The following is a 26,616-nucleotide window of genomic DNA, read 5'->3' as shown; positions in this document are numbered from 1 at the left end:
CCCTGAGCCATGTCAGTCAATATGCTGGTATTATCATGTAGCCAGGGTTGGTGGCTTATAATGCCCTTCTACCTTCTTCTATCAGAAGTTCTTGTTCTGTCCTGTCTATCACTTGATGTTTAAGTAATAATAATAATAATAATAATGCAGATATTTATAATGCGGAAACATATCCTCACAGATCAGGTTCTCAAGGCACTTAAAGAAAAACAATTCATGACGAAACTACTCATGAAGATGCTTATTAAAGGTACGACATACATGTACATGTACCAAACATATTCAGGAGAAAACGCTTGTGAAAACACTTGTCACAAGGTGTTTTCAGTTTTCTCTCAAATTCATCTACAGTCTTACAATCTTAATTGCAATGATTTTTGGCACTACGTAGGAGCTGCTAGCTGACATAACTGTTCTAGCTCCCAAACCCCTATCAAACATCTTCCTGTTTGACAGGATGCTGTCTAGAATAATAATAATATTACAATTCACGTATTTGTATAGGGCATAACAATATAGCCATAATTGCATGTCTCTATGCGCTTTAAAGGGATTGGGTAACTTTGTCTCAGATTCTGAAAGTGAAACAAAATCCTGGATATAGCTTATGCCGGTCACTCAAAGATTTTCACTTTTTTGAGGCACTTCTTGATCCTTTTGAAGCGCAATTTTTTTAGGGCTTCAATATTACACCATATCACAGACACTGATAACATGGGCCGTGCATCCCAGATTTAACAGTGTTAAAGGATGCCTTTGATAATAGTTCATAATAATTTTCATTCGTGTATGTAGGCCATAAAGAGAGAGGTCTTCCTCCTGGGATAACCATGAATATCCTCACACAGCTGACGGAGATGGTAGGAGTTAAGGAGAAGCAAGAGGACGAGCTGAGGATACGAAACAGAGAACTTGAAGCTCAGAGACTGGCCATCAAGAAGCTGAAGCAGAGCAAGGAGAGGATTCAGATGAAGAATAAAGCACTCCTTTCAAAGAATGAAGAAAGAGATAAGGTACAGTCAAACCTGTCTATAGCGACCGCCCAAGGGAAACACAAAAACTGGCCTTTGAAGACAGGTGGTCTTTGTAGATAGGTTCCTTAAGTACATGTTTCAATGAGAAACCATTTTCAAGGGAAACAAAAACTGTGGTCCTTGTAGACAGGTGTCACTAAAGCAGGCTTGACTGAAATATGCATTTAACAACTAAATTATTCATTTCCTTACCAAGGTTGGGAATTATTTTAAGTATAAGGAATATTGATTTGTCTAAATGTGACATATTATAGCTAACATCTAAAGGCATTCAACACAGGCCATAATTCAATCAGTCCACCTTTCATTCTTCAGTTACGAAAAAACTAAAAAAAACATAAAACTTACAAGGGGTATGAATAATTTAGCTGTTACCTGTACTAGGAGTTCAGAGAAATGATTGAGTTTGTTTCGTAGAATCCAAAGTTTGATTACGATTTCATGAACCCCTTGATATAGGAGAGTAAAGATCATTGTTCATGTTTAATTGAACTCCTATAAAAGTTCTGCAATTCAAGTTTGAGCTTTGATATCCCTCCTATTACTATATTATTATACTTGATATTGGTATCATTGAACAGACTGTTTATTTCCCTTTACAATGATGCCCCATTTGTAATAATTATGTAATCATGGACTGTGCAGTACACCTGAATGTGGACCCAAGTATCTCCTCTTTTACTCTTTCCCTGTATACAGCTGCAAACAGAACTAACCCAGAGAACCACAATGCTCAAGGATGTCCAGAATAAACTTTTGAAATTCCAGAGAGAGGCAGATAAAGCAAAACATCATGCAAGAATGGTATGTCCATAGATCTTTAGAGAAATATAGTGAAACCAGTGTATCAAGGGTTCCGTGACACAAAGACTCAACTCTATATTTTGCCAAAATGAGTATTTGATATCAAAATGTTAAGAGAAATGTGGGCTTTCCAGGAAATACAAAGACTAAACTCCACCCAACACCACATTGAAGTCAATGGCTAGTGAAACATAGACTTAACCCTTAAGGCCCAAGTGCTCAGTGACACATAAACCACTTTTTCTCAAAATAGCCAAAATAGAGTTACGTCTTTGTGTCACTGACCCCTCGATATAAAGACCAGTCAAAGAGACCAGAGGAGTGGTATTTAGAGATGGATAGTCTTTCTATACAGGAGATTGCAAGTCTGATGTTATGTGGTAGAGTCAGAAAGGCATCGTGTCATATTATAGAGATGTATTATAATTGCTTTTCAGGATTTCTAGCAAACAAAAGTTATTAGATATTGACTTATCACACTCATACAAAGTCTATTTGCCGATTATTTTCATATCTTGTTATTGGTGATCTATTTAATCTTGAGAGGATTTATTAGGTGAACAGAGGCCATATTTTCTTTCATCTTCTTCAAAATACACTGACTTTTACTTTAATATGAAGTGATGAGAAAGCGTAGGATCTTTTAACATTTTTTAAATTTACAAACACATTAAAAAAATGGACCACTCACAACCTCAATAAAATCTGCAAGATTTAGGGGGTTCAACCTGAGAATTTCAGGTTTTCAGTAAGGCATACATCTTCCTCATGATATACATGTATAATATAATCTATGTATTTAAAATAATACGAAGAAGCATTTGATATATTTTGCTCTAACCCTATAATGTTTGATAACACATGCATGTTGATAAATATCCTGCCCTTTAAATATCCAGTATGAAGTTTCATGGGAGAGAATTCTGTTGAACTCCCTGCTCCATGACCTGCATACAAAGAGTTACGATCAATCCAAATCAATCGTACATTAAGTCCTCCAATCAATCGCAAGTTTGCAGTCTCCTATCTCTTATGTACATAGTTACGATTAATATTAATCGCAAATAAGTTACGTTTGATATCAATCGCAAATAAGTTATGATTGATATCAACTCTTTGTAAGATGGGGCCCTGCATGCAAAGGAAACTCCAATCCGTCTTATTAAGAATATTCTTTCCTGTTTCCATTTCTGAGAGCAGGCAACCTTCAAGAACTTCCATTTGGAGTATGAACTGAGAGAGATGCACAACAGGATGAACCTTCAGCGACGTCAAACCCGCAACCTTCAGAGGTCCGTCAAGAAACATGAGGAATGGTTGTGTGAACACGACATCAGCTATACCTTCGATCCTAGGAAAGTGGAGGAGCTTCAGCGTGAACTGGAAAAGATTGACGTAAGTCGGTCATTAGTCGTATGAAACATCAATTAGTCATATGAAACATCGATTAGTTGTATGGAACGTCAATTAGTTGTATGAGACATCAATTAGTTGTATGAAACATCAATTAGTTGTATGAAACGTCAAGTAGTTGTATGAAACGTTGATTGGTTGTATGAAACGTCGATTAGTTGTATGAAACGTCGATTAGTCGTATGAAACATCAATTAGTTGTATGAAAGGTCAATTAGTTGTATGAGATGTCAATTAGTTGTATGAGACATCAATTAGTTGTATGAAACGTCAAGTAGTTGTATGAAACGTTGATCCACACAGTATTTTCCTGTGATAGTTTTGTTGTCTGGGAAGAGCTCCAATGTGGACTGGAAAAGATTGACTTCACGTAAGTCACAAGTTCCAGGGATTCAGTTAAGGCCAGCAGTCCCAAGTCATGAGGCATACATCTTTTGGTTAGGTAATCTGCAGGTTATATCATTTTATTCTGAGCTTCAGAAATGTCAAATTTTGTGCACTGGCTATTGGGCAATTCTACGGTAACGGAAGGACACTCAGACAAGATTTTTGAACTTCAGGTTCATACTAAAAGAACTGTTTTATTAGTATAAGATGTGAAACAGTACAGATATAATACCTATATAAGTGCCTTTAATTCTCCCCAAAAAAATTGTCATTATAGTTAAGTAGTTTAAGAATGTGCATATTAATTATCTCGGTAACGGAAGGACATAAAAATGGACATGGTTTTTCCAGTTAATTAGTGTTTATCCAAACTTTGTGAAGTTGATGAAGCTTTCCACTTGACTGAAACACATTTTGTTCCCCATAGTTTAATACATACTAATAAAACATTTCTTTTAGTATGAACCTGAAGTTCAAAAATCTTGTCTGAGTGTCCTTCCGTTACCGTGGAATTGCCCTATTGGTTATATTTTGCAAGTCTCTTTTTGTGATACAATGTGTATTTTACCTTCTTCTCTTGCCTATCAGGACTACCGACGGTCAGTTGCAATCAGCGATGAAGTGTGTGAGATATCCGAAAGAGTCCAGAGCCAACTGGCCAAAGCAAGAGACACAAATCAGAGTCTGAACTTGAAAGTCCAGAAAATACAAGAAAGAAATGATGGGGTAAGTCTCAGGTATCGGAGGCTAATCTGGCCCGGCCATGCAGGGGCTAACTGGGACTTAATTGTCCAAATGGCAAAGTCGTCTTGGCCAGAATAACTAATCTGCAAGCACAGACCCTAATTTGTCACTTTATCAACAAATCGTTGTGCCTTGAGAGAAGCCTAGCCCAGCTGCCTATTAGTTGTGTCAAGGAGCAGCTATAGTACATGGCCTATGGTAGGCTTATAGTGCAGACTCTCTTTTACGACTGACCACGGTTTGTGCTTGCAGAATACAGAATAACCTGCATCAATGGCTTGTATTAAATGCTGCAATTTGCTAGTATTTGTATGAATTTATTTATATTATTGATAGTATTTGTGAGAATTTTATATTGAGTGCGGGGACTTGCACACCTACTCTATAAAGTTTATCTCATAAGAGTGTCATACAAAACATGAATATATTTGTTTAAGCTGATGGAAGACCAGTGTACACTAAGCACTTCATTTCTAGAAAAATGCATGGTTCTAATCGTCTTCTCTCCCAAGTTGAGTTGTTGGTTCTGACTTATTAAAGCTAAAGAGTGCGATTGATACCTGAACAAGGACACTAAACATGGCAGTTTCTTTTTGTGTGCTTATAAAGCTGCAGAAAGAAAGGGGGTAGATAATTGGACACAGGAGAAAGCATCTCTGTTGTATTTATCTTGCTTAGTAATCTGAAAGGTGACATTGATATGTTAAAGAAAAAGAGGCCACTATGTAGAGATGTCAATTTTCTTGTCGTCATTTCTAAATAAGATGATATTAATCTGTTATATTAAAGAGACATCAAATGTGACATTCTGTTCTTATTTCATCCTAATAAAGCTGAAAGGAGAGATTGATCTGCTGAAGAAGGAACGAAAAATGATGAAAGATACGATGAGGATGAATCGGCTTCATCTGGAGATGTCTCAGCAAGAGCTTGAGATCGTTAGCCGAGAGAGAGCAAAGGTAAGTTCTTCTTCTTCTTCTTTTTCTGATTAAGTCTGCTTCCTTCAAATTGACTGAAGATTCTTGCAAACTATGTGCGTTAAGTGCGTGAACCGCAATTTACTGTACATCCATTCGAGTGCTATTTACATTATAATACAGTTTATATACAAATATTTACAAGCTCATGTATAGGATGGAGGAAGACTAGCCACTGTCACCGACCGACTGCAGATGATTACAGATGGTGCTTCAACAATTTCTGAGGGCAGATAATTCCAATTCCTTACTGTTCTCGAAAAGAATGAATGCCGATGCGAATCAGTTCTCGAGTATGGCATCTGATAGGAATGTGGTTGGGTAGCTCTCGTCGACTGGGTGACTTGTGGACTGATATAGGCCTGAGTTCAAGATCTTAATTGTGTTTTTTTTTAAGAAAGATTCCAAATTGTTTTCTTGACATTGTTAATCTGCATTGTACCATGATCAAGCGGGTAAGAGCAGCATAGATTATGACGTCCAGTTTTTATTGAAGTGTTAAATAAATACTGATGTTGAACTTGTCTTGAAGCCACATAATCAATTTTGAATGGAGCTTGAGTGGTTGCTACTATACAACACTTACTGTAAATACTCCTTTTTATGCCTCCGCCACCGAAGGTGGTGCCGGAGGCATCATGTTTTCGGGTTGTCCGTCCGTACGTCCGTCCGTCCGTCCGTACGTCCGTCCGTCCGTCCGTCCGTACGTCCGTCCCGTTTGACCGTTATCACAATATCTCAAGAACCATTTAAGATTTAAACTTAAGACTCGGGAATAGTATTTATCACCATAGGAAGACGATCTGATTAGATTTTGGAGTACGTAGGTCAAAGGTCACAGGTCACAGAGGTCAACTTATGAAATTCCTTGTATTGAGTTTGTTAGCGCGATATCTCAAGAACCATTTGAGATTTAAACTTCAAACTTAAGGATAGTATGTATCACCATAGGAAGACGATCTGATTAGATTTTGGAGCACGTATGTCAAAGGTCAAGGGTCACAGAGGTCAACTTATGAAATTCCATACATTGAGATTGTTATCATGATATCTCAAGAACCACTGGAGATTTAAACTTCAAACTTAGTGATAGTGTGTATCACTATAGGAAAACAATCTGATTAGATTTTGGAGCACGTAGGTCAAAGGTCAAGGGTCACAGAGGTCAACTTATGAAATTCCATACATTGAGATTGTTATCATGATATCTCAAGAACCACTGGAGATGTAAAAACTTCAAACTTAATGATAGTGTGTATCACCATAGGAAGACAATCTGATTAGATTTTGGAGCACGTAGGTCAAAGGTCAAAGGCCACAGCGCACATTATGAATGCAAAAACAGCTTGTGATCGCATTATCTCAAGAACCGATTGATGGATTCATGCCAAAATTAGGTCATGTTTGTTACTTGCAGAGCCAATGAACTGAGTAGATTCTTGGTTCATAAGGTCAAAGGTCAAAGGTCATGGGCCCATTATGTATGCAAAAATAGCTTGTGAACGCATTCTCATTAGAACTGACAGATGGATTACTATTTAACTCAGAACATCTTGCAGAGCCAATGAACTGAGTAGATTTTATGGTCATGAGGTCAAAGATCAAAGGGTCATATATGTATATGAGAAATTGCTTGTAATCACAATATTCTGAGAACCTGTCAATGGATTACCATTGACTTGAATTCAATTTTTTTTTTCTGTTTTGGTTTGTAAAATTGCTCTATAACGGAGGCATCATTTTCGACTGCGCGCAGTCGAATTCCATCTAGTTTTTTCTTCACCCTATGCAAGTTACGTTCAGATAGTACCTTTAAACTATATATGTTGCTTCTGTCTCCCTACAACAACACTATGAATATGTAGATAACTGATACATTCTAAATGTATTTAATATCATGTTTTTATGATTATCATTTTAATTCTTGCAGCTGAATCAAGCATACGAGGAGGTGTTGAAAGACATGTCCCAATCCTTCCTGACCACCACGTCTCTACAAGACAGGCTCAACAGCCTTCGACTGGACTATGCTGACCTGTCAGAGAGGATAATGGTCAGTTATCTTTAAAATCTCATTTTAAATCATTTAATGCCCCACTGTACTACTTGTAGCTACTTGCTCCCTCTTTATAGAAAACAATGCCCGTTGGTCCCCCATGATCCTCTTTTTCTAATGTTAATTGAGAGCTGGGTTGATGAGGTAGCCACCTTTCAGTGACCACACTGGGTGGTCTATTCCTCCTGGCAAAACTAGTACAGACGGGCTATAAGAGACAAATCACTTGAATCATCTTAATGCACTAAGTCTTTTGTATGTTTAAATCAAGTTGAATTCAATTGAAGTTGGAAACAGTCAAGAATAGGCATATATTGTGGGGTCACATGATTTGAGTTGACCAGGACACTTTGAAGTGGAACAAAATAATATCTCAAAGTATTGAAAACATGAAGATAATCCTTTTTTTTTTGGTCACAGAATGCTGATGATGGGTCAGTAGATACCTCAGGAATATATGTAAGTATAAAAATCCACAACAAAGAAACAACTTCATGTACAAGGTAAAAGTAAATCTACTGGAAATCAGTTTAGAACATTTCCAAGCAATCTGCACCTAAAATACTGTGAATATATTCATGTATATATATATAAATTTTGAATTGCCTTATGGCATCTTGCCCGTTGTCTCTGGAACAAGCAGAGAAATGAGTTTGTAGTGTACTTTTTAAAAGTCTATCGGTTACTATGGGAGCAAGCTATAGGGGTAACCTGTTGACTGCCGAGTTCATTCATCACCATAGGGTTAATACAGGGGCCACCCAGGTCCAATAGACATTGTGTTAATATTAGTGGTATTGTTCACAAAACATTTTTAAAATGGTAAAGGAATCAACCCCTCTCATGAAGTGTATCCTTTGCCATTCTTGAGACAGTTTTTATTGCATGCTTGAGTGCCTTATCATGATAGCTTCGCTAATGTCAGGGTAATAATATGATTATAGGGCCCTCAGGGAGAACAGTATTAATACTGATGAGGCTACCCTGGGTTTAATAGCAAGACATACTAATATTCTTAATAATAATAATAATAGTAGTAAACATTTATAATGCGCCATGTCTGTCAAAAATGACACTCCTATTATTTTATCTGATGCTGAAATACAATGATTACCTTCTGTTTTGTAGCCTCATGGTGATGCAGATGATGACCTGGTTGATGATGATGGTACTGCAGCTGATGCGGAAGATGATTCCGAGAGTGGATGGGATGATGCTTATCAAATAGGAGAGTCGATTGTCCCAATGCCGAGGGAGAGACTGAAGCGATTGGAGTCGACTCACAGCAATCCAGGGCTCGGCAAGAGTGAGCAGTTGAAAGCGTTGTCAGAGTCCTTCGATAAGGGCGAGTTGTCTTACTCTCCTCCCTGCACCATGACGAGCAGTTCCTCAACGACCACGACAGGAGATGAGGCTGCCATCGCCTCTCTGGACATTGGTAGGATCTCTGGATTCCCCAACTATAGTTTCCGAGGTAGCAGCGATGAGGGTGATGACGGCGATTATGAAGATATACCGCACAGGTAATTCCACATCTTGTTCATCTCTTCCCCGTCCCTCGGATAGGATGTTAAATGGAGGCCCCGTGTAGAGAAAGTCACTACCTTTGCACTTTAAGAACCCACTGCACTTTTCGTATAAGAGTAGGGGGAAACCCCGGTGTAGTGGTCCATCTGCACACACCCCAGTATAGTATTATAATACTCTGTAAAGAGGTATGTACTCAAAATGGAAGAAAGAAAGAAGAAATGACCCCCCCCCCCCCCACAATAATATATAGTTCAGTCATTGACACTCTCATTTCCACCAGTTAACTAGCAGCTTATTACAAATTATTCATGAGCTACATGTAAGTTTTTTAACCACACTTCTTGTTACATTGTTCTTTGTCATTCAGTGGTCAATGGTATAAAAAATTAGCCTTTACAAGCTTTATTTTAAAAAGAGAGACAATCTTTTCATAGTCCAATCTAGTTGTACACTATGTGTACATGTGTGTTTGAATTTAGGCAGTTACCGGTAAACTTGTTTGTGGCATTGAAGAGGTTAAATTTTCAAGGTGATCCAACTTTTATGGTTTTTTCACTCACAGGTCAGAAGATGACTTTGGAATGATGGATCCTCAGCCGATATCAGGTTTGTATATTTCTTTCTCTTCATTAAGGGTCTGGGAGAATTTCAGTTTGCTTTCCAGCTACATGATTGTATTACATGTTGTCTTCAATGTATGCAAGTAAACATTCCTGACAAAAAATGACCATCCTTGTCATGTGTAGCAACAAATTTCTATTGGCATTTTAATTCAATTTCCTTTTACAACAGAAGAGAGCTTTAAAATATATTACACAGGATCATGTGGGGGTGTTTTGGGGGTTAAACACCCCCCTTTATGTTTCTGTCCTAAAAAAAACGAAGTATGTAGGGAAACGAAAGGGCCAAAGTAAGAAAAGAAAAAGAGAGAAAGAAGTTTCCAGAATTCCTGCTGAACTCTTGAAATTATGATTTTACTCAGGAAACTCAAATCTTTGTGTTTTCTCCAAGTTATCTTATGCAGCTTGTATTATATTCATTACTATATCCATACACTTGATATTTTGTTCAACGGTGCCTTGCTGTCGCAGAAAGTGGAATCATCTAGTGAGTGTTGGAAGCGGTGCAAATATAACCGCTGCTACACAATAAGCGGTGTATAAGCTTAGTGAGTGTGGGCATGTAAATGTTAGTGATGGTGGCCAGGCAAATGGCGCTGGCGATCGAGAGGGTGCAAGCACATCATTCAATGCTGAAATTTTCACGCTCCAGATTGATGAGGTGACAATATTTGTGCATGTTGATAAATGCCCGAAATTCATGAAAATAAAACTCTGAAGAAAATAACAGCTTATTTACAGTATTCTTTTTTTTTTTCTTCATCTTTTCAGTGCGCTCCAGGCCAGGGACTCGCCATCATCTTGGTCATGATCGTCGTCGATCTCGATCTCTGAGTCGTCTAGAAGACTATGAGAACTTGGAGTTCTTAAAAAACCCTGGCTGTTACAGGTATGCCCAACTAGGCGTTAAGGACTCCCCACAATGCAAAGCTCTTCCAAGGAAGAATACAGTCAAAGGTCAAAGGTTAAAGGACCATGTCGCATCTTGGATCCTTGCCTCTGACTCCAGAACGCCTGTTCCAAAACTAAGGGTTCCTCCCATGCAGGCCCCAGAGAAAGGCATGCAGGAATGCATACAACCTTCTGAGCAATGGTTAGGCCCACCGATGGAACCTGTCAAACCAGAAGAGTCGCGCAGTAAACGCATCAAAAGTGTCTCAGGGATTTTTGTTATAAACAGGGGATCATATCGATTAGGGGTCCATAGAAAAAAAGGCCAAAAGGTGTCTAAAAATAAAGAAAAGACAGGATAATGTCAGAAGATGTACGTACATGTAGCTCTCATTGTATAGAAAACCATAGTGCAATAAAAATGTACATATGAATGTTTTCAAATATTTGATATTATTTAAACATATTTGTGGCTTACACCCAGTAAGTAAGATCGATTGATCGATCTGTATTGAAAAACAAGTTAGAAAAAATCTTGGAACCAGCGGGACTTAAAGCTGCATCTACTGCTTGCTGGGCAGCGACTCCATCACCATTTGATATGATTGAAAATTCCTTTCCGGCTGTGAAATTGTGTCACGAATATGGCACATATTTTTTTAATGATGTTCTAAAATTTTGGAAGATCATTTTTTCAGCATTGCATTTGATAAGGAGGCTATTGGATTATTGTTGATAGATGATTTGTCCGGTTCTTATTTGCTAATTAATCTTGGTGACTAAGTCTACTTTTCCTCTTAAAAATCAGAAAAAGATTGCAGAAAATCCCTTTAACGTGTTAGAATCTGCTTGTAAGTGTCGGCTTGCATGGTGATGTAGATATACAGTAGGCTTGCGGGTGCAAGTTCTCCTTAGAACTATAAGCTAAGAAAGATAACAAACAGTCCTTTTTAGGACTACACACCCCAAAGAAAGATTACCGAGTCAAAGAGTCCTTTTAGTCCAGGCATAATTTGATTTTCCTCAACCCTCTCTCTCTCTCTCACATGGTGCACCTGCAAGCCTACTGTATGTGTTAGAATTTTTTTCAATGGCATCCTAAAGAAAAAAGGAATGTATTTGGATTTAAGGAATCTTTTATATTTGTTAACATCTCAGGAATGAATATTTATTCATGAAGAGTTTGCTTTTCAGAACTCTGCTCGAGTTCCATTTCTAAATCTTCCATTTGAACAATCACTTGGGAGAGAGGGATAGATAGACATGTGATTAGCTTGTAAAATGAACCCTATAAGAATACACCCTAGACCCTAACACACCCTTACACAAGATCCTATTAGTCCATTGCACCTTCAATCATAGACCCCTAACCTGATAATGTGATTTGTCATTCAAAGGGGTGACTAATCTTTCTTTTTTTAACTGAAAGAATTTTTTAAAAATCTGCTTAAATTTGAGGTGTCCCTAGGGCTTTATATTCACTGCTTGTAGGTGCAAACATTCTGTCTTTTTATTGTGGATAACCTTGCTATTTTTTCTTACAATATAAGCAAGGGCCAATGGGCAAAATCTCTGCCCATTTAAAATTGTCATTAAATGAAATAAGGCAGTGTAGTAGAAGAAAATGGCATTATCCAAATGGTCACCATCCCAGTGCAAGAATTATTTATGAAAAGGAAACTGAGGTCATAAGGGCATTTTGTTTTTCTGTTTTTGTTTGTTTGTTGTTGTTGTTGTTGATGTATTTTTGTTGTTGTTGTTGTTGTTGTTTTGTTTTGTTTTTTATTTGGGGGGGGGGGGGGTGGTTTATGGAGGGCTTTAATGCAATTGGGGAGGGGCTCGGTTTATATTCAAGCACGTGTATGTACATGTTAAGTAGCATTTTCATACCATTTCCAATTATTCCCTAAGAGGTTTGGATAGATTAACATCAAACTTATTTGGTATTATCAGAAAATTGTTTTCAATCACTGCTTTCTAAGCTCTTATTTTCTCAAAGGTGTGTAATCTGTAATCTGGTTCTTCAAGGCATTTCTATCTTTCACTGTATATATCACTCTGTCATCATTGTACATTGTGTGTTACTCTGTGAGTAGCATCATGTCATGTAATTATTTCCATTCTGTGATTCCTTGCACCATGTGACATGAATGAGAGACGTTATTAGATAAATGTTAGAGGGTTGGAGCGTCATGTCAGTCCCATCATTAATGTATGTGTGGCACTGTGAAAGGAAATGAAACAATACAGGGTAAAATACAAGGTGTAACTATCTATAATTTTTTTAAAAGTTGATTTTAGGATTTCAAGATTTTTACAAATTTATCAAGGAGGACACTATTCTGAATATGGAATAATGACACTGTGGTTAAAAGTTGACGAACATGTACTTCTTGAGCCGCACTTGATGTAGTTTCTCTTACTTTGTTTTCATTAACATTGAGGTTTTAACTGGAAAGCTGTCATGCTTATTAACAACAGGAGGTAATTATCTGCTTAAATTAGAAACGCTTCAAAATGTCACTTCAAAGAAAGTTTAATTTCCTGTGCTGATTGCTATTATTCATTTAAAAAGAAAAGAATATCCCTCTATTTTATAAATGTTTTATTCCGTATTCATGGTTCGTTTGGCCTTTCTTTGTATTTGTGTGTTTCGATGTCTTCATGTTTGTTATCTACTTGTAATCATTTCATGTTCTTTGGTCAAAAGCCTATAATATGAAACTAGAGATTTAGAAATGAAGAGAATTCAAAGCTCAAGAATTCATCTTGCTTCAGATGAGGTCACTATTAATTTAAATATCCTACAAAGAAACTTAAACCAGCAAGTGATCCTTCACTTACATTGTAATTTCTGATAACTCTCCTATTTCTTTTTCTAAATTTTCCAGGCAGAAAAAATATTTCTTTAAACTAATTATTTCACGTTGCATGAGCTTTATCTTATGTCATTTCTTATTTGCAAGTAATGTCAGCCTTTTGTGTAGGACATCGATTCTTATATTACTCTTGTAAATGTCAAACCATGCATAGCTATGAATGCCCTTTGCCTGGAAGAAAAGAATCTCCAAACTTTCAAGGAAAAGAATTTGAACAATTAAATACAGTAAACTTTTTGTGTTGCCGAACAATCCTTAAGCGGAATACTGTGCACAAATGTCTATTTTGACATCTTAATATAGATTGATGGTGTATTCATACTAATTCATCTTTTAGTCTTTGAAAAGGTTGTTTCAAATTCAAGCTGTGGTGTCACTTTTGGGCTGTGACACATACATTGGGGGGGGGGGGGGGGGGGTTCTGAAGGTTTGAACATAATTTGAGGAAAAAAAATCACTTTCATGAGTAGATTTACAAATGGCTGGCATTATCTTCAAGATTAATGAGACAAATTTCCATTTTTCTTGTTCTTACAAGATAACAGATAAACATTGAAAATATGTGATTTGTTGCTTGTCATCCTTATTTCTGCATGATTGATTCTTAAAAGGTGTATATTCTCAAGGTTGCCTATTGTTTGGTATGTCTTACTTCCTGCTCACTGTCTAATAAATCAAATCTTGTTTTCTAACATAATTTCTTTCTGTCTTTCTGTGGTATGTTGCTCTTTCATCATATCTTCTTTGTCCACAGGTGTTTAATAACATTCTGAGAAGAAATGAATTGTGTTTGGTTCAATGATAGTGATTTTGAAACCTAGAAATTTATACCCAATGCTTGAGCAGAAAGACTAACATTCTACACAAAATGTGTCACACAATAAACAGTGTATTTTTTCACTATATGAATTGATATCACATGGCAATGCATTGTTTGACACCAGGGCCCCGTATTACAAAGAGTTAATATTAATTGCAACTATGTACATGAGAGATTTAGAATGCTTCTAAATCTCTCTTTTTGTACACATTTTTGGTAATGTTACAACACTAGCTTTGTATCTTCCATATTCAATTTTGTTTAATTTTTTTTTTTAAAACGAGATACCAAAAAAAGAGTAAAACACATGTGCTGCCAATTTGAAGAAGTAAGGATTTCTGGCCGTTTAAAAATCCCTGTCTTGAATGGGTTAATGATGTACAAATATTTAAGAGGAGGGGCAAATAGCTCAGTTGGTAGAGCAGTGGTCTTGTAATCCGGCGGCCCGGGTTTGAAACCAAGGCGATGCACTAGTGCCCTTTGGTAAGGCATTAATCCTCATTACCAGGTCCCTCAGAGAGGACCTAAAGCCGTCGGCCTTCTGGTTGCTTACTTACAAGCATTTATGCTTTCTTAGCAGTCAGGTAAAATAACCACCACCTTGCCTTGCCTTGCTTGCAGATAATAATACAAATTCATAACCGATCAGGGTAAAGGTTCTTTATAACGGTTTACTAATATGTGTCAAGGATTTTGAGGGAGATACATGTATCTAACAAAATCATGCAAAAATGAAATATATATAAATAATTTCACCACAAATGTATTTGTGCCCTTGCCTTTCAGCTATTATAACAACAGGCTTGTAACAAAGCGAAATTTTGCAATCCTGCTTTAACACATCTTCTAACAGTAAGTGGTGGTAACTTTGCTTCTAACTTTCCAACATGTCATTCCCACATTTTAGTAATCCTGTATCGCGATCATGAGTAGACTTCCAAAGCTTTTTCCTTTATGTACAGTATATTTGTAATCGGTGATTGCTTTATCGTGTGTTTCAGTTTTTTGTGAAGAGCTTCCATCGCAAAATTGTGAATGTGTTGGTGGTCACTGTTGTAGCAGATGTTTTGGCCGCGGCATGATTCAAGTAATTTAGAAAAAATACACACCCAGAGAAAACTTCAGCATGATACTTTTTGGGGGGTATGTTGGCATAATTCCTAAACTTCCCCATAGCATCACAGTGTTACTAAATCATTTTTTTTAATGATAGTGTACAAAATGGATCTTTTGATCAACTTGGATCATGTACATGCATTGCTTGGATTGGAGGGGGGGGGGGGGGTATGACAATGCAGGGGGATCCCATTATTTGCAAAAATGTGAATTGCTTTCATTTTTTATGTTTTTATTCTGCAGTAAAAATGGTTTGATTAGATTTGATTGGTCAAGCTCAGTTATACACAGAATCAAAATAGAGTGATACAATTAAAGGACAAGGCGAAAAATGATTTAAAATATAAGAAAATTAATATTAACTTGATATAATGGCCCATGAAAGCTTGAGAGCTTATTGACAACAAGGTCCTGTTTAGAGAATTAGTATTGAACATGTTGAATATTTGCATTATTTACAGATGTAGGATATTTACAGCGTTGTTTCATAACATTGAGGATATCTTTTGAAACGGACATTCTTAAGAATAATCTATGGCAGAGAAAAGAAAACTGAGGAAATGAGTTTTTGCTGGGTGTGTGTGCGAGAGAGAGAGAGGGAGAAAGAGAGATGACAATAGAGAAGAATGCAGAATAAGCGGTTGATTTATTCTTTGAATTTTGTACACGCATGCATAGGATTTGTAGGGTTTTTTTTTCCAGATGATCGAATTGCCAAGCTCTCTTATCAATTTTTGTCAGTATGTCTACCAAGTGGGGAAATGAATCTTCAGTGTTGTAAGTTTTATATCCCCTCCCATGCATTGTGTTAAAGCATGGTGGTAGATTTTTTTTATTTGAGTTTGAATCTAGAAGTGAACTTAAAGATTTGTGTTCACTTATTAATTTTTCTCTCAAAGTTTCATGTGATATGATTTACTCTCCCCCTCTATCTTCTGTGTGTGTGTGTGTGCGTGCGTTGGTAAACGCCATCAACCGCGGACCACTCCATAGAAAAATACCGCAAACCGCGGACGTACCTGCAATGGGGGACCGTCCACGGTTGCGATCCTGGTTTTCGCCGTATAAAATTTACGACGTAGGGGGCGTTTGAATATTAGATGTCACAGCGTATAGCCAACATCGAGTGGATCAGTTGTATGTGTATCGCCAAATGTCACAGCGCCCCCTTCGATGACTGCGCGGGAAAGGCGCGCTACCTGCTATCATCCCATAGCAGGTACGTCCGCGGTTTAATGTAGTTTTCTATGGAGTGGTCCGCGGTTGAAAGCAATTACCCATGCACACACACACAAGTACTAAACTTCGTCCACGTTTGACGCCATAAACGTGTAGTGGTGTGTGTGTGTGTGTGTGTCTGTCTGTCTCTCTCTCTCTCTCTCTCTCTCTCTCTTCTTTCTCTCTTTCTCTCTTCTTTCTCTCTTTCTCTCTTCTTTCTCTCTTTCTCTCTTCTTTCTCTCTTTCTCTCTTCTTTCTCTATTTCTCTCTCATTTTCTCCCTCTTTCTCTTGTCCTCCCTTTCTCCTCTCTTTGTCTCACTTTGTCTCATTATGCGTCCCTCTCTCTCTCTTTTATCTCTCCCAACTCCTCTCTCACTCTGAATTTCTATCTATCTCTCTCCTTTTTTCTTCATCCCTCCTCCCCCTGCGAGACTATATATCTCTCTTATTTGTACATGTATCAGATTGCTTCCATTCATTGCATGTCTTTCCACATTCTTTTCTCTTCCTCTAACATAGTTACCTGTACATGTATATTTCCCCACCATCAACAAATGTTCAACTTGTACATTGACCTATAGAGCAATGACCTCTTTTGTTATGCATGAGAAAATTTGTTGTGCCTCATCCATTTAGAAGAAAAAAATGAGACAATTAAATGATAAGAAAGTTATGACTGTTTGGAAAATGTGATCAGTAAATGTATTTGAATCTCAATTAGTTGTTAGAATATGAAAGCAGTAAAAAAAAAAAAAAAAAAGGTCTCACGTCGTTTGAGCAAATGATCTGGTCTCATCCCATTAGATATCAGCACTTTAGTGACATGAGAGGAAGCCGTGAGGAAATTAGGCCAACTCATTTTTTACACTGCACAGAAAACATTTTCATCTTTTCCATGCCTGTCGTTTACTTTCCAAAATGGTGCAATATTTATCACCTTTAGTTGTAGTTGCTGTTGTGTATTTAAAAAAAGTGGTGTTTTCTTTATTTGAACGATGTTTTTTTTTTTTCCACTGCATGTGTAGATGCATTTCACCCATTCTTTCTGTAGCTAGAAACATACATTGTTTTGAATTTTGTAGAAAGCTAAGAACACAAAGCTATTAAACTACATAGAGTTTTATGTCTGCTGGTTATTTCTTTTGAAAATACTAGCTAATATCCAATCATCCGTTTACATGTGCATCTATGTGTTGAACATCATCATGTGCTTGAACATTTTGCCTAGTTAGAATGGAAGTGAAAATATCACATCCCAATTTTGCATGATTTTACCTTTATTCATATTTATTATTTCGTCCTTGTTTTCACGAAGTGACGGTAGTGAGGAAAATCGTAACGCAAAGTGAATGCAATTTTTTTCACTACCGTCACTTCGTGAAAACAGCGACGATTTATACCAGGTAAAAAAAAACATTTGCACAACTCCCAGGGAGTGGAGATTGGGCACATAGTGTGTGCGGGCAAGCACTGAATCCAATGACTAGGGTAATAGTATATCTGTAAAGCGCTTAGAGACATTGTATTAAGCGCTATATAAGTTGAATATTATTATAATTATTATTATATGCTACAAATTACTGTACTCGTAAGGAAATAGGACAACTTCAGTTTGTTGGGCACATTATTTATGAGAAGAGAGGGCACAGAAAACAGTATACTGACAGGAAAATTTGAGGGATTGAGGGAGACGGTGAATCAAATACATGGATAAGTTCATTAGGCTGACTAGTACCGGCAGAAGCAACGTCCCATTACAAAGAACCAGAGATAAAAGTTGATGGAAAGCCTTGATTGCCAATGTCTGGAACAGGCACCTAGCAAGCAAACAAGCAAGGCAATTCAAGCAAGCAACTGTTCTCATTATTTATTCTCTCTCTCTCTTTTTCTCTCTCACTCTCCTCATTTTTAGCTTCTTGAACAAGACAAACTCGTGGAGGGATCGAGTTCACAACCTCTTCAATCGCTGAAGGAATGGAACCCACTAGGAGGCATTCACACACTGCTTCTCATTTAACTCATGTGGAGGAAAACAAGTGGTCAGCTTGAGGGAGGCCAGGACTGCTGCATCTTGCTGTCATGTGCCTCCGATCTTTTACATAATATTTTAAGTGTTTAGAGAAATTTGAAAGGCATAATGAAGTTAAAAGGTCTAGTATATATCAAGATATGAAGCTTTATACATGCAGAAGTCTGCTGATAGATACTTCCGAACAAGGGATACCATACCTTGTAACTTTGTCTTTTGGGGACGACAGTTTTCCACCCCTTTTCTTTTTCACATTCTTTTCCATCACTCTTTGTCTTTCTATTCATATTTATTGCTTTGGAAACGAGATTAAAGTAGAGGCAACCAGTCAACTATTTGTATCAAAGTTCTTTCTTGTGTATGTGTAATTCAAGGATTAATTTCATATTGTATTGCAGAGTGAGCTTTCAAAGCAGAACTACTCTTTCTTTCATATTACATTTTCAAATTTTATTTTGATATTTACTTAACCATATGTAACTCTTTTCACTTCAATAGAGAAAAGTACATGTAGTCGATCATTGTAAATTGATGCAGATATTACATATTATATATTGGTAATGGCTCAGTTGTTAGATCTAGAGCAGTGATGTTGGATTTGAACTTGTACGGGATGGTGAACCAAGCAAATTTGTAAAGCTAGTGCTGCATGCACCCTGTGCCTTTTAGGTAGTATCATTATCCATGTCTTTCAACATACAGTTTACAACTTGGAATATATGTTTTCTTTTAAATGTGAATGGATTTGTATCTTCTCAGGATGACCTTTAATGTATGTAGGCAGTGAACCTGAATCTATTTTTGTTGATTTTGTAACATTCGGTTGAGTCTTACATGATTAGTTCTATTGAATGGAAGAATAGCTCTGAATTATGACATGATGAAGCTATTCTTCATTTGATTTGACAGGAATATAGGAATAATGTGTGGTATTGACCTATCTTTTGACTTACATTAATATCAATGTTGATGTTAAAGTATTGTGTTCATCAGTCTTTCAATTGTTATTGTACAATGTACTTTTCTCTGTGGATCAAAAACATGTAGTGATTACTTTTTTGCTCTATAATTGGTGAAAGGATAACAGTAATACATGTACTATATCAGATTTGTAAGGTACTGCAACATCCAATTGAAGTCAAATGCTAAGTGTGCACTGGTGCACAAGATGAAATCACTGACCTCATGCATTAATTTGCACAAATGAACAACACGAGTAGAATATATAAATGATAATGATAATAGTTGCAATGTATATAGCACCATTTAATGGTGTATACTGCATTTTTTTCAGATTCATGCAATAACTTTGTAATAGTGGAATGAGAAGTACTATATCATAGTAAATATGCTATCACATGTTATCTTATTTTACCATTTTATATATTATATAGATATAGCTCATGCATGCATCATTCAATTTTGTATCATGTATATTAAATTTCTTAAAGCAAATATTTTATTTGATACTTTTTATGCTGTACTTAGAGGTGTCAGCATATTGTTGGCCTTTATTTCTTCAAAATAGTTGCCCCTAAAACTTGTCATGGGGCTTTCTCAGTCAGACCAAAGGCTGTTCACCATTGCGTATTCTTGGCATTGTGTTCAATTATCTAGCTCACTTTTCTATCTGCATGTATATACTACTGTAAGTTGTACGGAGATGTACGTAAAAAGCATCAAACTAGACTAGTTTGATTTGACATTTTCTCACATGTGAATACCCAGTTAGCTCGGCAAATACTCTTTAACTCCCAACCATCATTCACGTACATAATGCACCTAAACAGTCCAGCAGCAGTCCGACAAAGATTGGAGAAGTGCCGCACGTTAAAGTTGTATATAAACATACACAAACATTTCTGTAATTGTGTTGAAAGAATTTTTTTAAAATGTTTATTGATTCTGGTATGATTATCTTCCTTCTGGTAAGGATTGATAATCTTTTTTTACCAATTATATTTGCTTATATATCGCCTAACACTTACTTTATCAGAAGTCTCTAAGCGCTCTACAATAATGCAGCATAATTACCCTGGCTTTAGCATTGCAGCTGTTACGCGCGCTGCGTTTCAAGGAATAAATTCCTACCAGGTACCCATTTACTTCACCTGGGTGGAGTGTGGCAAATGTAGATCAATGTAGACCAATAATATAATACAATAGTAATTTCTTTAAATAATCGTTAAGACTTTCATGAAATCAACCCAAAGCATTTTCAGTAGCCTTGCTGTGCATCACTTATTGTTGATATGAAAAATATTAAAATCTACGAACATTGCAAGGATATAGTGTGTATCAAAATCTAAACACGATTTGTATCTGAACAGTACTATGGGGCCCACAATATTTTTCCTTAAAAGACTCCGTTATCATTTTATGAAGTATCAAGTGTTTATTCGACTACCGGTAATCTAAAAAAAATATTTATACTTAGGTAGCTGCACATTGGAATGTGGAGTACATGTATATCTGATGTTTTTGTATAAAAAAGGTGCTGGGTTTTAATACAAGCTTTATGTTTTATGAACATAACTTTTCTAATACAAAATAAAACATTTTATATAGAATGTTTTAAATGAAAGTATTCCTATTTCTCGCACTCTGTCTACATATAAGTTTGTGTTTCTGTGTGTGTGTGACACTGTGCAGTCATGTGTGATTGGATGTCACTATATTTAGGCCTCTGTGATTGTGTTTGTTTTCAACTTTTGACAAGACTGATGAAGAATGCTGATGGTTTATCGATGATGGTGACTACAGCAAATATAAAAGATGGAAGAAAGACTATTTAATACTGATTATGTAACATTCACTTCTACAATTTATTTATACACACACACATACAATATCAAATGATGATCGTGCATATACAAATGTTTAAGGCATACATTTGCCAAACTTGTCAATTTGAAGAGTACGTAATTCAATCATTGCATATATGGCACAAAATGTTATAGCTTTGTGATGTCTGAATGACATTTTTCTTTTTACACAAATGAAAACTCAGGAAGATAAATATATAGAGTTTGAGCTGTTGAACACACTTCAAATTACTTGCTAACATTCTGAAGTCATATATACCCGGTAGGATGCGAAAGCCAATGTGCTTAGCAATTTTAGCCTAGTAGCTCTTGCTGGAATGCTCCCCGGGGAGTGGAGAAAGTGCATACATTGTTTGCGGGCAAGCCAGAATCCGATGACCAGGGGTATTAACTGTAAAGCGTTCAGAAACTTGGACTTGCAGATGTATTAAGCGCTATATAAGCATAAATATTATTACATATCTCCACATCAAAACAATAAGATTATTTGTACCCTGTGAAAAAAGTTAATATTCAAAGTTAGAGAATGGAAAAAGTCATAAGCACAGCAAGAACTTTCTTAGATCTTCATTGCTACATGAAAATCATTCAGAATTCAGAATATTTTATCACTTAAGCATCGATCTGATAGTGCTCCCACAGCAGGACATACAAATTAAATGTATATTGACTGAAAATAAGAGTAATAATACATTTCCCATGTCAAGATAATCTCTTTTTGTCATGAAATGTTCTTAAACTTTAAACCAGCTCAGAGAGAATAACCAAATAACCATGACACCAGTGCCCCAACTTCCTCATCAAATTGCCTCGTGACAAGGTTTTCTTATATGCTAGATATAAACAAATGGAATGCAGTACAATTTATAGAATTGCTCTAAGTATAAATATATAGCAAGTATAACTTGCAAGGCACTATAGATATGAAAAATAAAATTGCCCCTTTTTCTTATTTCAAATAGCAACGAAACTAGAGACAATCCAAATTCAAGGCCAGGGAGACAGATCCATCTCTGGGATGGATGGGTAGGATTCAGTGGCAAATATCGTCGCTGTTTTCACGAAGTGACGGTAGTGAAAAAAAATTGCATTCACTTTGCATTACGATTTTTTTTTATACTACCGTCACTTCGTGAAAACAAGGACGATATATGTCTAATAGAACAGACACAGAATCCTGTTAGGTTTAACAGAAATCATTAGGAGGGTCAAGAGCAACTGCCCTTAACCCCCATCCTCCACCAACCACCACCACTACCACCTAGTATTTGCAGCCCCTGCTCATCAAACCCTTCATTTTAAAATGGCACTGTTCAACAAGGTTTGCAATATATGAACCAGCCAACACAACATTTTGAGATAATGTTATTTACCCTCATCCTTAACCATCAACAACAAAAAAACTAGTTAAAGGCCCACTGCACTACTTATAGCTACTTGTGCCCTCTATATAGCAAACAATGTCTAATTGGTGCCTTTTGGTCCCCCATGATCCCCTTTTTCTTATATTTTACTTGAGAGCTGATTGATGTGATAACCACCTGTCTGTGATCTTGCAGGGAGGTCTATTCCCTCCTGGCCACACTAGTGCAGACAGGCTTTAAAAGTGCTTGAATGACAGCATTGTGACAGTTTCCTCCTGACCGATGCGTAGATGTCTACGAGAAAGTTATTTGATGAGTTACTCGTCTAGTTTCATCGTGAGATGGTTGTTCTTTCAAGGCCGAAGGAGAGAGGGTATGACGGGTTGGCAGTGCTGTTAGCTTTGTAAAAGTTTTCTGTTTCTTCCCTTGAAGGGGGCGCAGGGGCGGGGTTTCCAATGGGTCTCTTCTGCTGCTCGTAGAGGGGTAAGTCACGACCGGTGGGATCAGTAAGGGTCGGTCGCCAGGGAACATCACATCCTCGTACCCTGTCATCGGGATGCTCCTCTAAGGAGTCTTTCTGTAATAAGAAACAAGTTTTAAATGAAAATATGAAATGTTAACTCTATCCTTACAATCAGGCACAGTGTGCAGAAATATTTCCACATAGTTAAAGTTATTGTGCATGCCAAAAGAGCGTTTTTTTGACACATTCAAAAGAGACAAACATTTTCACCATATCTGACTTCATTACCTCTAACTAACATAATGTTGAAAAACTTATACAAAGTATTAAGGTGAAAGAATTATTAATTTTAAAGAAGCAGGCTGCTTAACATGAAAGCGTATCATTTTGTTTTGTAGCTTTATAAAGCAATGATTTTCCAAAATGGTGTTTGGGATTTGTAAATGGGCCTGTATATGTCATGGATCATCGTGACAGCAATGTTTTAATAATAACATGGAAATAACCTTAGGACATAAACAAAATAACAAATGCTCTGCTTGGATCGAAGGAAGAGTATGATACCGATTTGATTGAATTGTACTTAATTGTATTTACAATCGTAGTAAGTAAAAAAAATCCTGTCTTCTTACCAATTTTTGTGAGATGTTTGCAATTTGACATTGGACATCATATTTCCAGTTCTGTAGCAAAAGACAAACAGTTGAATATAATCATTAAACTGGAGAACAGAAAAATGATATGTAAGACTATACACATAACAAATGGTAGAGAGTTGAGACTAATAATATGAATTTGTTCTCAAACTCAGATGAACGATGAAGACCATGCACATTTTGCTATCATTATTTGTTGTTATAATCATTTTCATTATTATTATTATGACAGTTTCTAGTCAGTGCCTAATCATAAACATCCCTAAAATGAAGTTGTATGATCTACCGTAATCAGCATATCATTAACCCATTACATTGTCACAACTGGTGGTGTCTGCATTTAATTAGAATGAGGGAATTGGGTATAGTTAATGGATAGCTAGCTATAGAAGGCTTATTGCACTCTAGCTGCGACGCTCTTAATACTTACGCCAAATGTTTCATGCGTTCGTTGTTGCCTTAAGCCCATGTTGAATTCTGGGACCACTGTCCATGACTGAGGATGTGGTAAAAGTGGATTAAATGAGATGGATTCTAGACCAACAGAACTCTGGGTGCATGATTCCTCACCAGACCGGGCCATCATCAGCTGTAAAATGGATATAGACATACAGTAGAGAAATGTACATTAGGATCGATGATGGAATTTACCATAAAAGTTAATGTAAAATACATAGGCCTGTTTAGTTCTGATTCTTTCATTCTTCTTCTTCTTTTTCTTCATCACCTTTCCCTTCCTCTTCTTCTTCTTCTTCTTATTCCACTTGCTTGCCCTCTTCTTCTTCTTCTTCTTTTTTCTCTTCTCCTCCTCCTTCTTCTTCTTACTCTTTCTCTTCTTCTATGTAAACTCTGTATTCTTTATTATTTGATTTGAACACAAATAAACTAAAGCAATAGTCACTGCCAGCTAGCATACTACCACAAAAATGAAGAAATATATATATAGTTTCTCTCAAATGTTGACTACATTATTAACTACTTATAGATGTACAATGTTATTTGAAAACAGCATCTCCACGCAAGACATATCATTATCAAAGTTACCAAAAATGCAGTAATGATATTGCAATACACGCAATTACACGCAATACACGCCTCACACTCACATCAATGGCCGTATACTCTCAACGAAACGGTTTACATAAACATTAATCTATCTATCACTTATGAATACTGTCTTTTGTTTATGTAAATAATACGAGCTACTCCCAAGGTTATAATTCTCCGATAACGCTCACCTTAATATTTGTTCCAACAAAGATAATTCAGCAGCTGTATCAACGAGGCAAAGTTTATATGCATATGATGATAATAATATACTTCGGTAGGAGTATGAAGCATGCACCTGTTGCATTCACATGCGTACGATCGTAAACACGGAAGCGGTATCGTTTCTAATAACAACAAACCCTGGTAATCGCGATCGCTATGGACAACGCCCCCACGTGTGTGTTGTTCGCACCGACTGTAAAGCGCGGAGAACAGAATCGGCAGAAGACGGCCGGGGATCGAAACAGGACATTTAAAACCATTTCATTTCATGTCGAATGTTCTTCACCATGTGGTAATTTATAGTCCTAGAATATTTTTTTAGAAAGTGGGGCATGATAATTACATGTATAGCCGACACATAAACACATTCCTCCGCACTGCGACTTACTTGAGAATTGCAATATGCACAGATGATTTTATCAATGATTTCGATATAAATCTTAATTATTTCATTCTGAAATTGTATTTTACATCAATAAACTTTTGTTAATTTATCCTTTGTAGAAGAAGAAAATTCCCCAACAAAATACTAATGTTTGTGGAAAGAAAAGGGCATCCCGCCACCCCCGGCAATTTTGCACTCTTTTCCTGAATAATTGTTCGATAACCTGTTTCTCCATTTTACCTTTGAAAGTTCTACTTTCTACAGGCTCATTATTGTTTCCTTTTTATCTATTCATTGATCACTAGGTGTGTTCCTTTGTCTCTCATTCGAAACCTGACGGAATTAAAGGCCTACTATAATAGTAGATCTTTGACTCGTTCGTAATTAGACATTATAGAGTTTATAAAATTACGAATGGATGTCCATTCGTAATTTTATAAACTCTATAATGTCTAATTACGAACGAGTCAAAGATCTACTACTATAGTAGGCCTTTAATTCCGTCAGGTTTCGAATGAGAGACAAAGGAAAAAGTCATCGCGTCATACATAAAATCATTCCCTAAATCATATTGAAATTTAATCTCTCTTTATCTCTAACTCGTTATATCTCCATTTTCTACCCTTCACTCCCCCCCCCCCCCCCCCCCCCCCCTCTCTCTCTCTCTCTCTCTTCCTCTGCATGTCTCCATCTCTTATAGTATCTCTGAAATCCCAATTCTTCAATTTTCCCTTGGTAACTTTCTTTTTTCCCTCAATATAGTTTGTATATATGCCATTTTAATCCCTTTTTCTTCATCTCCTCTTCGATTTTGCTCACCCCTCGTTTTGTTTCTTTCTTTCATCTTTGTACGATCCCCCTCCCTCTGATAAAAATATTTACAGTATTATAGAAGCATTGATGTTAGGGAGTTCCTAATTATGTATTTTCTATAGATATATTTGTAGCAGATGACTTGTCCATATTCAACTCTTTTCCTGGTATGGTAGACTGATAAACAAACCATCAAAGTCAAATTTTGTCACAGGTTATGTTCCATGTATATGTACAATATACATAATTATTCACAAAATAATTGGGCAGTCTAGGATTTCACTCCGAAGCAAGTAAAGTATTCAAACCTCATCTCAGT

At 36.6% G+C, this 26,616-nt stretch overlaps 2 protein-coding genes across 10 annotated transcripts in view; one reads left to right on the top strand and one right to left on the bottom strand.

Moving 5' to 3' along the window:
* Window positions 1-18,851, top strand: part of LOC100894073 (caspase recruitment domain-containing protein 11) — a 53,235-nt gene extending 34,384 nt beyond the window's left edge. For 5 of the 8 annotated variants that reach the window (XM_030984025.1, XM_030984029.1, XM_030984024.1 and 2 more), the window contains 10 exons: window positions 796-1,013; window positions 1,734-1,838; window positions 3,039-3,233; window positions 4,227-4,364; window positions 5,216-5,341; window positions 7,290-7,412; window positions 7,836-7,874; window positions 8,544-8,938; window positions 9,508-9,551; window positions 10,337-11,890. In XM_030984025.1, the coding sequence (XP_030839885.1) occupies window positions 796-1,013; window positions 1,734-1,838; window positions 3,039-3,233; window positions 4,227-4,364; window positions 5,216-5,341; window positions 7,290-7,412; window positions 7,836-7,874; window positions 8,544-8,938; window positions 9,508-9,551; window positions 10,337-10,818 (1,865 nt within the window). In that variant the 3' untranslated portion in view covers window positions 10,819-11,890. Of the gene's footprint in view, window positions 1-795; window positions 1,014-1,733; window positions 1,839-3,038; window positions 3,234-4,226; window positions 4,365-5,215; window positions 5,342-7,289; window positions 7,413-7,835; window positions 7,875-8,543; window positions 8,939-9,507; window positions 9,552-10,336; window positions 11,891-14,941; window positions 15,008-18,402 lie in introns of those variants that run through there. The other 3 variants (XM_011669372.2, XM_030984030.1, XM_030984026.1) reach the window with 3 other exon arrangements.
* Window positions 18,852-21,325: 2,474 nt separating this feature from the next.
* On the bottom strand, window positions 21,326-25,220 carry LOC578543. Of its 2 annotated transcripts, XM_794911.5 has the most exons (4): window positions 25,066-25,220; window positions 24,258-24,416; window positions 23,804-23,854; window positions 21,326-23,285 (listed from the first exon to the last, which is right to left on the bottom strand). In XM_794911.5, the coding sequence occupies exons 2-4, from the start codon at window positions 24,411-24,413 to the stop codon at window positions 23,040-23,042; spliced, it is 453 nt and encodes a 150-aa protein (XP_800004.2). In that variant the 5' UTR covers window positions 24,414-24,416; window positions 25,066-25,220; the 3' UTR covers window positions 21,326-23,039. The 2 variants fall into 2 exon arrangements, with proteins under 2 accessions (XP_800004.2, XP_030839883.1); XM_030984023.1 differs by lacking the exon at window positions 25,066-25,220 and having other exon boundaries at window positions 24,258-24,499.
* Window positions 25,221-26,616: the final 1,396 nt, after the last annotated feature.

Source organism: Strongylocentrotus purpuratus, unplaced genomic scaffold (assembly GCF_000002235.5).
Source record: "Strongylocentrotus purpuratus isolate Spur 01 unplaced genomic scaffold, Spur_5.0 spur5_scaffold_14, whole genome shotgun sequence".
In the NCBI taxonomy this organism is placed as follows: Eukaryota; Metazoa; Echinodermata; class Echinoidea; order Camarodonta; family Strongylocentrotidae; genus Strongylocentrotus; species Strongylocentrotus purpuratus.
This window is presented reverse-complemented; position numbering and strand designations above follow the sequence as displayed.

What these genes read in the sequence shown, in the direction of transcription:
- LOC578543 (XM_030984023.1), bottom strand. Translation starts at nt 24,437, where the DNA reads ATGTCTATATCCATTTTACAGCTGATGATGGCCCGGTCTGGTGAGGAA. An exon ending in GAACGCATGAAACATTTGGC is followed by an intron (nt 23,855 to 24,257) that starts GTAAGTATTAAG and finishes CTTTTGCTACAG; the next exon opens with AACTGGAAATATGATGTCCA. An exon ending in CAAACATCTCACAAAAATTG is followed by an intron (nt 23,286 to 23,803) that starts GTAAGAAGACAG and finishes TTCTTATTACAG; the next exon opens with AAAGACTCCTTAGAGGAGCA.